The 12,118-nt window shown below is 50.1% G+C and overlaps 1 protein-coding gene across 4 annotated transcripts in view; it reads left to right on the plus strand.

Moving 5' to 3' along the window:
* bcl2l11 (BCL2 like 11) overlaps positions 1-10,489 on the plus strand; it is a 19,196-nt gene extending 8,707 nt beyond the window's left edge. For 3 of the 4 annotated variants that reach the window (XM_061227875.1, XM_061227878.1, XM_061227877.1), the window contains exon 4: positions 8,260-10,489. In XM_061227875.1, coding sequence (XP_061083859.1) covers positions 8,260-8,391 — 132 coding nt within the window. In that variant the 3' untranslated portion in view covers positions 8,392-10,489. The remainder of the gene's footprint in view (positions 1-8,259) is intronic. The other variant, XR_009706365.1, reaches the window with a different exon arrangement.
* The last annotated feature ends 1,629 nt before the right edge of the window (positions 10,490-12,118 follow it).

The raw sequence follows: 12,118 nt of genomic DNA on the forward strand, positions 1-12,118 counted from the left end.
CTTTCTCTGTGGACAAATCTCCTTTTAACAGATTGTTTTGTTCGAAAGAACCATTCAGATCCCTCAGATTTGTAACAGCACAAAAAAAAAAAGGAACCACAAAGTATTTATTAGTGCGTGATGTGCATGAGAGCTTCATTAAAACTGACCCAGCCTAGCTGCAGAAACACCGGATTCCAGACTAGATACAATTAGACTTCAGTGTTGGTGGACAATGTGGAAAGAGGCGTTGAGTTGTCCTGTAAACATCTTTTCACAACACCCCCACACTTTGTTTTGCCACGAGCAAAGACTCTAAAGACCCACCCAAGATTCCCAGCTCCAAATTGGTAACATTAAGAGTTTTGTCTCCAAGAAATGAAGCTGAAGCCATTATGAAGGTACACTTTGGCTTTTCTGGAAAAGTCAGTGTTCTACAACTACACTGACATGGCGTTGTGCAGGATAACTGAGAGGACGTTGATCTTGTGATAGTGGTTGCCTTATGAAAACGGTTTGATCGGCGAAATGTCACTCGCCCTCCGAGTGTGCCCTGGAACGAACACTTCCCTGTGACGTGATCTCGCTCATCATCACTCTCGTGCTGATCGTGTGAGCCAGTTCCCACAGTCCCACAGGTAGCTAGACTGCCCCCCAAACAGAGCCAGTCAAGCACTTCAAAGTAGCACCCCTTTTCACAAGTAGGCCTATCCGGAACAGAATTATCCTTTGGGTTTGATGGTTTGGTTTAGTAACCCACTCTCAGGGCATAGGAGAGCAGGTTTGTTACTGGCTGTTCATTTTGAGTTGGGTGGAGTTGTGCTACAGTCAATAGAAAATGACAGACAAAAGGACAAACATTAATGATCTCAGTTAAGCTCCTGGGTTGTCGGTGCTCCAGTAACACTTTCCTTGTCTGTTTGTTTTTCAAACATACGTGCAATTTGTCGTCTGAGTCAGAGGTATCCCATTGGACGAGAGAGGAACAGATACTTGTTCTGACAGACGCCGGGTGATTAATTGTAGCTACATTCCTGCAACTGTTTTTCCAAACTGTGCTCCGAATTGAACTTAAAAACTACTGCTGTCTGTCATGGTAGCACCATGAACCACAGCAGGCTCTGTAAGTGGGGGCGAATATTGTAGTAGTGTGTTATTTTTGACATTCATATTGAGGAACCGGTTGTATTATCCAATATTAGACATTAAAGTCATTATTACTGCAAGTGTATACTGTGCGATTGTCGCACAGAACTTGGGTTGTGCGAGGTGCGAGTGTGGCATGGTGTGAAAACGGGCCCCAGTGCCTGTCACCTGGGCGAGACGCTCTGTGCTCTTCAGGGCCCTGGTGCTCCACCCCCCCCCGCTCTGTGTCTGGTTGAGGTTTTCTGGAGGTGCCCAGCTCTCACGGGACGTGAGGAGGCACCGCGCCCAGAACCAGTGTCTGTCACACCTCTCTGCCAGGGCGTGAGCGAGCAGAACAGCTGGTGTGTCAGCCTTCTAGTTCACACTGTGACCACTGCAGCTGAAACACTTTAAAAGTGAGTATCACTACCAACGGCTGCAGTTTCCTGGCCTACTTATGAAAAAAAAATCCTTTTCAAGATTGACACCTCTATGACTTCGACTACAGTAGATGCCTCATTAGCCATTTATTGTATGTTATTATTATTTTTTCCCCATTTGATACCTGACAGTATGTACCGTACGCCGTATTGCGGAGACGCTGGCCCTGAAATGGCCGCAGGGCGTGAGCCCCTTAGCTGCGTGTCTCTTTTTCACCCCCGCAATCTAGAGTTATACAGCTGCATAATTTCATACTTTCTCCTCCGTGGCTATACTGGGCTGTGGTTCAGACCATGAAGCCAGCGGCTCTATTAGCGATCCACCCGGTCACGCCCTCCCAGTCGTCTCCTCCGAAGAGGCCGTAGCGCACCTTTCCATTAAAACGCACGAAGCACAAAGCCATTGCCCAACTGGAGAAGCAGGACGGCAGCCGCGCGGTCAAAACGGCAGACGTTTAAATCCGTTTCTTTCTTTTCTCTTTTTTCTTCACGATAATGTCCGCTGTGCCAGACATGCTAATGGGCTCGCAGCGCGGGGTAATTATAGATCCAGAGGCCGGGGGAGAGCCAGGCTCCAGGTCAGACTGAACGCACGACAGTCTGTGGTGTGCGACTGCACAGCGCCGTTCAGTCAGTCTGTGGTCAGGCTGCATCTCCAGGGGCTGCAGGCCTTAATCACACAACCCTGCGTCAGGCAGTGTGTGAGCGTCAGGCAGTGTGTGAGCGTCAGCGCGTCAGGCAGTGTGTGAGCGTCAGGCAGTGTGTGAGCGTCAGGCAGTGTGTGAGCGTCAGGCAGTGTGTGAGCGTCAGTGCGTCAGGCAGTGTGTGAGCGTCAGTGTGTCAGGCAGTGTGTGAGCGTCAGTGTGTCAGGCAGTGTGTGAGCATCAGCGTGTCAGGCAGTGTGTGAGCATCAGCGTGTCAGGCAGTGTGTGAGCGTCAGTGTGTCAGGCAGTGTGATTGAGTTCCTTTTCGTACCTGCGCTTTGCTGTCATTTCAGCGATTCTTGTTTTTATACCCTTCTCACGGAATGTTAAGGGGAGTAATTTCTCGAGTTCTGTTTTGTCCATGTGTCTTAAGGCTGAAGTTGAAGAGTCAATATGGAAACGTAGGGTTGGCCATTCGTCCTGAACGTGGTGTACATGTAATCCTTCCTTCAGTTTTTCTAACCTGGACGTTTTTGATTTCGAGCCAATGGAGCCAATGGTGCCAAAAGGCTGGCTCTTTTAAAAATTCTGTGCGCATTCAGAAAATGCTGCAATTCCTGATCCTAATTTCAGAGAAAGAGATCACCACCATGCATCCACCATGTCAACACCGGTGTCAGGCCAGCGAGTGTTAAGTGCTCTACAGACCGCTCCCCTAGAACCATAATGCATTGCGTGAGTAATACTATGTCAGCATAAGGCATTATGATAAAACCCCTTCACTCTGACCCACAGAATTCCTGCAGTGACAGACTGCAGATAGAGGCTCTGCCCCAGAGGCCCTCTGTAGTATTCGCAGAAATCTCAGAGTAACTCATCGTCTCTCTCTCACAGAGACACTCATCGTCTCTCTCTCACAGAGACACTCAATGTCTCTCTCTCACAGAGACACTCAATGTCTCTCTCTCACAGAGACACTCAATGTCTCTCTCTCACAGAGACACTCAATGTCTCTCTCTCACAGAGACACTCAATGTCTCTCTCTCACAGAGACACTCAATGTCTCTCTCTCACAGAGACACTCAATGTCTCTCTCACAGAGACACTCAAGATCTCTGCTGTGTCACGCTGAAACTAAACAATCGCTCACACACACGCTGCTGTGTCAGGCCGCTGCGCAGTAAACAATCGCTCACACACACGGACTTCCTGTCTCTCCCCCAGTCTCAGTGTGGGAGGGGCTGAGGGGACAATAACAAGTGTGTGTGTAAGGAGGGGGGGGGGCTGTGTGTGCGCGTGTGCATGAGAGATTGCCATGTGTGTGTGTGTGTGTGTGTGTGTGTGTGTGCGCATGTCGGCGTGTGTGAGAGGGAGAAAGAGAAAGAGATAAAGAGCACTCAGCCGTGGCCCCAGTCTGGTCTGTGCAATGATTGGAGCAGGAGCGTGGGTAAATGCAACACTCCTCCTCTGCCTCCTTCCTTCCCCCTCTCTCTCCCTTCCTCCTCCACCCAGCGAGGCCTACATTACCCCCAATTAGAGGTTTGGTCAAAAGCCGCTGGTCTGTGTGTTTGTCAGCCGAGCCGAGCGTAGCCTAGCCCGACTGAACCAGTTAGCCTGCCAAACCTAGCCTAGCGTAGCCTAGCCCGACTGAACCAGTTAGCCTGCCAAACCTAGCCTAGCGTAGCCTAGCCCGACTGAACCAGTTAGCCTGCCAAACTTAGCCTAGCGTAGCCTAGCCCGACTGAACCAGTTAGCCTGCCAAACTTAGCCTAGCGTAGCCTAGCCCGACTGAACCAGTTAGCCTGCCAAACTTAGCCTAGCGTAGCCTAGCCCGACTGAACCAGTTAGCCTGCCAAGCCAAGCCTCTCCCAGGGTCAACGGTCGGGGGGGAGAGGGGGGCACAGGGCAGATAGCGGGGTGTGAAATGTTAGTACCTCATCGCCGAGCGAGCGCTGCAGATGGAAAGCAGATGTGGGGTCTGCTGCAGTGAGTGTGAGCGGCCGTGTTTGGTCCGTTTGTGCAGGCAGAGCCTCCCGCGCGCTGCTGTCCGGCGCTGTTGGCTCCCTGCAGCACAGAATGAGCCGGAAGCGACCGGGTCAGAGGGGCTGCTGGGCACGTTTACGCTGGACAGGCGTCTGCACACCCGGGGAAGGCCACATCTCCTCTTTCAAAACCTGCCCCAATCGTACAAGCAGAGACAGTCCCAAAGATGCAAGCATGCCCCCCCCCCGCCCCCGCCCCCCCCAGACCACCATTCTGCCCCCGCCCCCCCCAGACCACCACTCTGCCCCCCCCTCCTCCCAGACCTTCGCTTTTTGCACATTTCTAGTCCTGTAAATTGTGGTTTCTTGTTTTTCCTGTGTGGTGGTATTACTAATCTCACTTCTCCTTTTACAATGCAGCATACTGTATCAGAGAGTGAGAGTATTAACTAGTAACTAGTTAGAAACCCATCTGAACATTTTGGTCAAAAGGACGGTTTAACTGTTTAACTGTGAGCCCTTTAACAGAATTACAGAAGTCTGTGTTCGCGTGTGTTATCTGGAGTTTTTAACAAGACTTGCCTGACAGTACAGGCAAAACAGTGTTTTTTTCTCAGGCATTTGTGTGAAATTACAAAACCTCCCAGCCTAGCTCTGGGCAGTCTGATGTTAATGTTAATGTTACACAGTTAAACAAACTGCATTTAATTAAAGAGACGGATTCCTCAGTCCTGTCAGCATATCATTCATGGCCGAATGTGGGGACCTGCTCGCATGCACCAACTTTTACAAACACTGGATTTATTTTCATTTTCCAAAAGAATATAAACGTGACCCTGGTTGGAGGGTGAACACATGTCTGCTGGTGAAATCAGTCATTTTCATAGTTTAACAACAAGTCTGGGTCGGTTAGGGGAGTGTGTTAAGGGGGGCGTGTTTAGGGGAGCGTGTTTAGGGGAGTGTGTTAAGGGGAGCGTGTTAAGGGGAGCGTGTTAAGGGGAGCGTGTTAAGGGGAGCGTGTTTAGGGGAGCGTGTTTAGGGGAGCTGGAGAGAGGGGACACAGTGGACACGGCCTAATGCAGGGTGCAGGGGAGGGGAGAGAGAGAGGAGGGAGGGAGGAGGGGAGGGAGGGAGGAGGGGAGGGAGGAGGAGGGGAGAGAGGAGGGAGGGAGGAGGGGAGAGAGGAGGGAGAGAGGAGGGGAGAGAGAGAGGAGAGGAGAGGAGAGGAGGGAGAGAGGAGAGGAGGGAGAGAGGAGGGGTTTGTTGATCGGCAGCGCATAGTTTCCCGCGTGTGGTGCGGTGTGGTGAGCCCCGCTCACGGGCCCCCGGTCTCCGTGGGAACAGCTGCACAGGCTGAGATGGCAGCGGAGATAACGGGAACACCTGCATCTCTCTGGGGCCCAGAGCTGTGACAACCACACACACCACCACACGGCCAAGCCAGGGCTGCATAGGGATAGGGACACTCACACTCACACTCACACTCACACTCACACTCACACTCACACTCACACTCACACTCACACTCACACTCACACTCACACTCACACTCACACTCACACTCACACTCACACTCACACTCACACTCACTCACTCACTCACTCACTCACACACACTCACACTCTCTCACTCTCTCACACACACACTCTCTCTCACACACTCACACACACACACACACACACACACACACACACACACACACACACACACACACACACACTCACACACCGTCACAGGGTTCAGGCTGAGTGCCCCTGAGGAGAACCTCCCGCTCCCCTCCGACCAGCCAAACGCCCGCACCTGTTTGGCCCCCACCCCCCCCTCCTCTGCAGAGGTGATTTTCACCAGTTGGCCGTCCCCCACTGACCTCCTTTGACCCTGTGCAAGCCCAACTCGTGGCCGGGGGCTCCGATGGATAACTGGTGAAAACCGGCACGTCCAGCTCCTGGGTCTGCGGAAAGTTGCTCATTCCTCCGCTCAGCGCAACCTCCCCCCCCCCCCCTTCTCCAGACCTCACCGTTTCACCGCTTCCAAAAGTGCATGCTGTTCCACTGTCCACACACACACACACACACACGTCCAAGCACGCAGACAGACGGACAGACGGACCGGTGATATAGCAAACTGCAGCTTTTAACCCTTTAAGGTGTGAGATCACAGAAATCCACTGCTGATGTCACAGTCACTGCCGGAGTTCTAGAACACCGACTTAGAATTTAGAACAAAACATTCCAGTGAAAACGCCTCAGGGGGCTCCCCTCCCGTCCACAGACACGGGCAAAGGTGAGCGAGGGCCAGATCCTCTCCGCTTCCTGTGTTTGTGTGAAACCTGGGCCTGCACTACAGCCTGTGTATTACTGCGAGCTCAGAGCCAGCTGTGAGACGACCCGCAGCCACGCCCGTTTCTCTGCATGGTACAGAGCCCTGGCTTCATAGGGCTTCATAGGGCTGTGCAAAGAGACTACAGATCGGCTGTGACATATGTACTGGACTGAAAAGCTGAAAATGCAGCCTTGTTTTATTTAAATATTGGCGGCTTTGTACAAGACGTACGACTGCATGCTCCAGCTGGCAGCAGGATTAAAAGGCTGTTGGAGTTTCCTACTGCATTGTTTTAGTGTTTCATTGACCAGCTTAGCCTCCCCTTGGATGTTCAAAACTAAAAAAAAAAAAACTTGAATTTGGAAATCTTGGAGAGGTTTCACACATGATTATTTCCTGCAGGTTAAGTAGCTTCTGTTGCCTCTGCCCCTACCCATAATGCCACAGTCACTTACTGGCAGCTGCAGTCAACCAGGCAGTGATGTACAGCTGTAGAACACCAAAAGCAAAACAAAAACACAAGACCATGACTTTGCAGACACCTCTTTTCACTGAAACAGGGTTACATGCAAAACTGGTTTCCTGGACTACAGTATCACAGCACAGACAGGGTCCCATGTACAGAGCCGGATACGCCCTTTGACCTTCCAGTTGTCTGGAAACACAGACAATGAAGATGTACTTTATTAAACCCCGTGGGGTAATGTGTCCTCTGCATACGACCCATCCTAGATACTTAGGAGCAGTGGGCAGCCAGTGGAGTGCCTGGGGAGCAATGTGGGGTTAAGGGCCCCCAAGGGGAGGCCTTGAACCACCGACCTTCCAGGTCCCAGTCATGTACCTTAGCCACTAGACCACAGGCTGCCCCAGTCATGTACCTTAGCCACTAGACCACAGGCTGCCCCAGTCATGTACCTTAGCCACTAGGCCACAGGCTGCCCCAGTCATGTACCTTAGCCAGTAGGCTACAGGCTGCCCCAGTCATGTACCTTAGCCACTAGGCCACAGGCTGCCCCAGTCATGTACCTTAGCCACTAGGCTACAGGCTGCCCCAGTCATGTACCTTAGCCACTAGGCTACAGGCTGCCCCAGTCATGTACCTTAGCCACTAGGCCACAGGCTGCCCCAGTCATGTACCTTAGCCACTAGGCTACAGGCTGCCCCAGTCATGTACCTTAGCCACTAGGCCACAGGCTTCCCCAGTCATGTACCTTAGCCAGTAGGCTACAGGCTGCCCCAGTCATGTACCTTAGCCACTAGGCTACAGGCTGCCCCAGTCATGTACCTTAGCCACTAGGCTACAGGCTGCCCCAGTCATGTACCTTAGCCACTAGGCTACAGGCTGTCCCAGTCATGTACCTTAGCCACTAGGCTACAGGCTGTCCCAGTCATGTACCTTAGCCACTAGGCTACAGGCTGCCCCAGTCATGTACCTTAGCCACTAGGCTACAGGCTGTCCCAGTCATGTACCTTAGCCACTAGGCTACAGGCTGTCCCAGTCATGTACCTTAGCCACTAGGCTACAGGCTGCCCCAGTCATGTACCATAGCCACTAGGCTACAGGCTGTCCCAGTCATGCACCTTAGCCACTAGGCTACAGGCTGCCCCTCTCTTTGTTGTGCTGATAAAGTAGAGTTGACATGAAAGGTTGATCCAGCAAAATGAAGCAGTGACTCTTTTCTCCTTTGGTCTGTGACGGGGGCCTGGAGCCCAGCCCTGCGGATCGAGGCGTGACTCTGGCAGTGACTCTTTTCTCCGTTTCTGCAGGGGGACCGGAACGGCCGAGCCCGGCAGCTGGATGTGGGGCGGCGCCAGAACCGACCGGCCTTCCTCGTCCGGATCGGCCTCCGGGTATGGAGGTGGATCGGCCGCCTGTGGATCCTCCTGAGACCGAGATGATCGCCGGGGAGATGGAGAGATGGAGAGATGGAGAGATGGGGAGATGGGGAGATGGGGAGATGGACTGAGAGACTGAGAGAAGGAGAGAGAGACTGATGGATATTCTCCACCCAGCAGTCGAGTAGCAGCCCGACATTCTTGACACTGTACATAGGTGAATACTCACCCTCAGCTTTTTTTAAGAAGTATTTTTTACAACCTTTTCCATCCTGAGCCTGGATCTGAATAACCGCTTTCCTTTCCTGAAGAAAACCTGGTTACTGGCGCGTCACACCACTCCAGTGGGACTTGGGTGAAAGTTGGAATCATACCTCATACTGTTTCCCTGCTAAACATGGAGAGCTGAGCCTACGGCAAAACACCAAACAGACCGAGCGGAGCTTGCATTCCCCACCACGCCCTTCCCACATCATGTTCATTTCCTGGGACTATTTATTTCTTTTTTTATTTCTTTTTTTGTTTGTTTGTTTTATGTGCGTACTCCTAAATGTGTGTGTGTTTTAAAATGAGTTTTATTTGAAGTGGTCAATCAGTTCACAGCAGTCACCGCTTTCCTCTTCCTCACACTGACCTGCTCTTCCTCACGCTCACTTCCTCTTCCTCACACTGACCTGCTCTTCCTCACGCTCACTTCCTCTTCCTCACACTGACCTGCTCTTCCTCACACTGACCTGCTCTTCCTCACACTGACCTGCTCTTCCTCACGCTCACTTCCTCTTCCTCACACTGACCTGCTCTTCCCCTCAGTCCGTCGTTTCGCACGTCTCTCACGGCGTGCAGCACGCAGGCTCCTCCCACAGCCAGCCACACATCGCCATTTGCACAGAAATTATAGAAATCCAAACATTTCATCTGCAAGATGATTCTCCAAAAGCGATTGTCCCATTTCAACCGGATGGTGCAGTGAAAGCGAAGGCTGGTAGCAGGTTACCTCGACAACACTCCCCGATGACGTAACCCTCAAATTCAAAAAGAACGTTGTTGCGCTTGGCTAGAGGCGAGTTCGTCTTTAGCTGACTGGTAACGCGTTCGTTCAACAAATAATTTGGACAAGTGAGAGGCCGGGGTTCAAATCCCACCTCGGACTCAGGCAAATTTCTCACCTGTTACACCAGCAGTCTACCTCTTACACACATATTACACATTACATATCACATATTATTCCTCTGTCTCTGTGGTTTGATCCTGCAGTATTGGGCCTACAGCTGAATTCAGTCACATTGAGAGTCCGAGCGCTGCTGCTTCCTGTGTAGTCGAGCGACCGTGTCATAGTCGGTATTTGAGGGAGTGCCATTCGGCACCTGTAAGCCTTTTTTTTGTGGTCCAGAGAAGGATTTTAAATCAGTGTTAAACAAGAGTTCTGCTGTTGATGATGGTGATGTTGATAATGATGATATGATTATGATGATAGGAAATGGTTTATCAAAGTTGTTTGGCATGAAATGCAATTCCTGGGAGTCCCATCATCAGTCCCACGAGAGTGGTTTCTAGATTCCAGACCATTTAAAATTTATGTTTATACACGTCCCAGCATAACTGCACCAGGAAACAAAAACTAGCAAAACATAGGATTGAACTGAGTGGAGGTTTTGTTTGTCATTTTGCGAACACAGAGAGGTGTTTTCCCGAATATTATGAAATGTGGTCACAATGAGTTTGATTGTCTGGAAAATTGTGCTTTAACGTTAATGGGTTAGTTTGGGTCTATGTTGTTGAGAGATGTTTTAGCGCTTATCCAAAATTATTCAAATGACCTCTCGCCATTTGCAGAATTGACTCCATGTGACCAATTAGCTATTAACGAGAATACATTGTGCCAGTTCAGACTATAGATGGAAGATATTAATTCATTTTAGGGAGAAGACAGTCATAACGAAAAACGTTGTGCGTTGATTAAGACGATACATTTTCATATTCCTCCTTCATATTCCTCAAGCCAGGTAAATTTCAGGAAAATTTTCATTTAAATGTAAACTTGGACACTATGATCTGTGATTGATTAGCCTTCCCTTGCAGTGACCACTGACTTTAGCAGAAGTGAATTCAGCGCACACACACACACACACACACACACTCACACACACTCACACACACTCACACACACTCACACACACTCACACACACACTCTCACACACACATGCACGCACATACAGGCATGCACACACATACAGGCACACTCACACTCACACTCACACTCACACTCACACTCACACTCACACTCACACTCACACTCACACTCACACTCACACTCACACTCACACTCACACTCACACTCACACACACACACACACACACACTCACACACACACTCACACACACTCACACACTCACACACTCACACACTCACACACTCACACACACACTCACACACACACTCACACACACACACACTCACACACACACACACACAGACACTCTCACACTCACACACACTCACACACACTCACACACACTCACACACACTCACACACACTCACACACACTCACACACTCGCACAGGCACGCAAACACATACAGGCACGCACACACATACACGCACACACATACAGGCACGCACACACATACAGGCACACACACACTCACGCACACACATACAGGCACGCACACACATACAGGCACGCACACACATACAGGCACACACACACTCACGCACACACATACAGGCACGCACACACTCACGCACACACATACAGGCACGCACACACATACAGGCACGCACACACATACAGGCACACACACACTCACACACATACACTTCATCCTGTTCATCCTGTCTTTTGCACTGAGCCGCTTCAGAAACTGTTTTATTCCACTTTATTGGACCCAGTACATTTGTAGCAAAATGTTTGTGTTTTTTATCTTAATTCTTAATTTGCACTGAAACTTTTTACTTGGAACTGTGCAATACTGCTGTAAATAAATGCATGAACAGTTTTTTTTATGTCATTTCTTATTAAATAAAAATCCAAAGAGAAATTAAGTTTCAATCTCCTTTTTCTCCCCGATACACAAAATTTATTTATACGGTTGAATATTAAGTTTCCTTGTCCCTCGAGCCCTATTCCTTTACATTAGTGATTTAGCTGAAGCTTTTTTATCCATAGTGATTTACAGTTGAGTAGACTAAGCAGGGGAAAATCTCCCCTGGAGCAATGCAGGGTTAAGGGCCTTGCTCAAGGGCCCAACAGCTGCACAGATCTTATTGTGGCTACACTGGGGATCAAACCGCCGGCTGTCACCTGAGGCCACTAGGCCACAGACAGCCCTCACAAGAGAACACCAGAGCATTCACCTGATTTATGAGCGCAGAAAGTATTGAACATCAGGCCCTCTGTGCAGAGATACGATTAGCCCCTAATTGCATCTCCGCACGACGATCGATTTGGCCTGCTGAGCTCCAGCCATGGTCTCAATCTACAGTAAGCATCAGTTCTTACTGTAAATGTCTCTGGGGATGAGGTCACAGTGCGCAGGGGGTGATGTCATAGCCTGATGCGGATACTTACGTGCTAACACGTCTCTGAACTCGTATTCAAGTCCAAAACATTACTTAATTATTCCATCCTAACCAGACCTGGGTGAAATACGGAATCGTTTTGGATTCAAATACTTCTTAGTACTACTATGAAATGCTCTCGAACAGTGCAAACCCTCTGGTCCTCTTGGTTGGCTCAACTGCATCAAGCAAGCACAGAAAAGAATCCAAAGCGATCTAAAATTTGAATC

Source organism: Conger conger, chromosome 18 (genome assembly GCF_963514075.1).
Source record: "Conger conger chromosome 18, fConCon1.1, whole genome shotgun sequence".
NCBI classification, from domain to species: domain Eukaryota; kingdom Metazoa; phylum Chordata; class Actinopteri; order Anguilliformes; family Congridae; genus Conger; species Conger conger.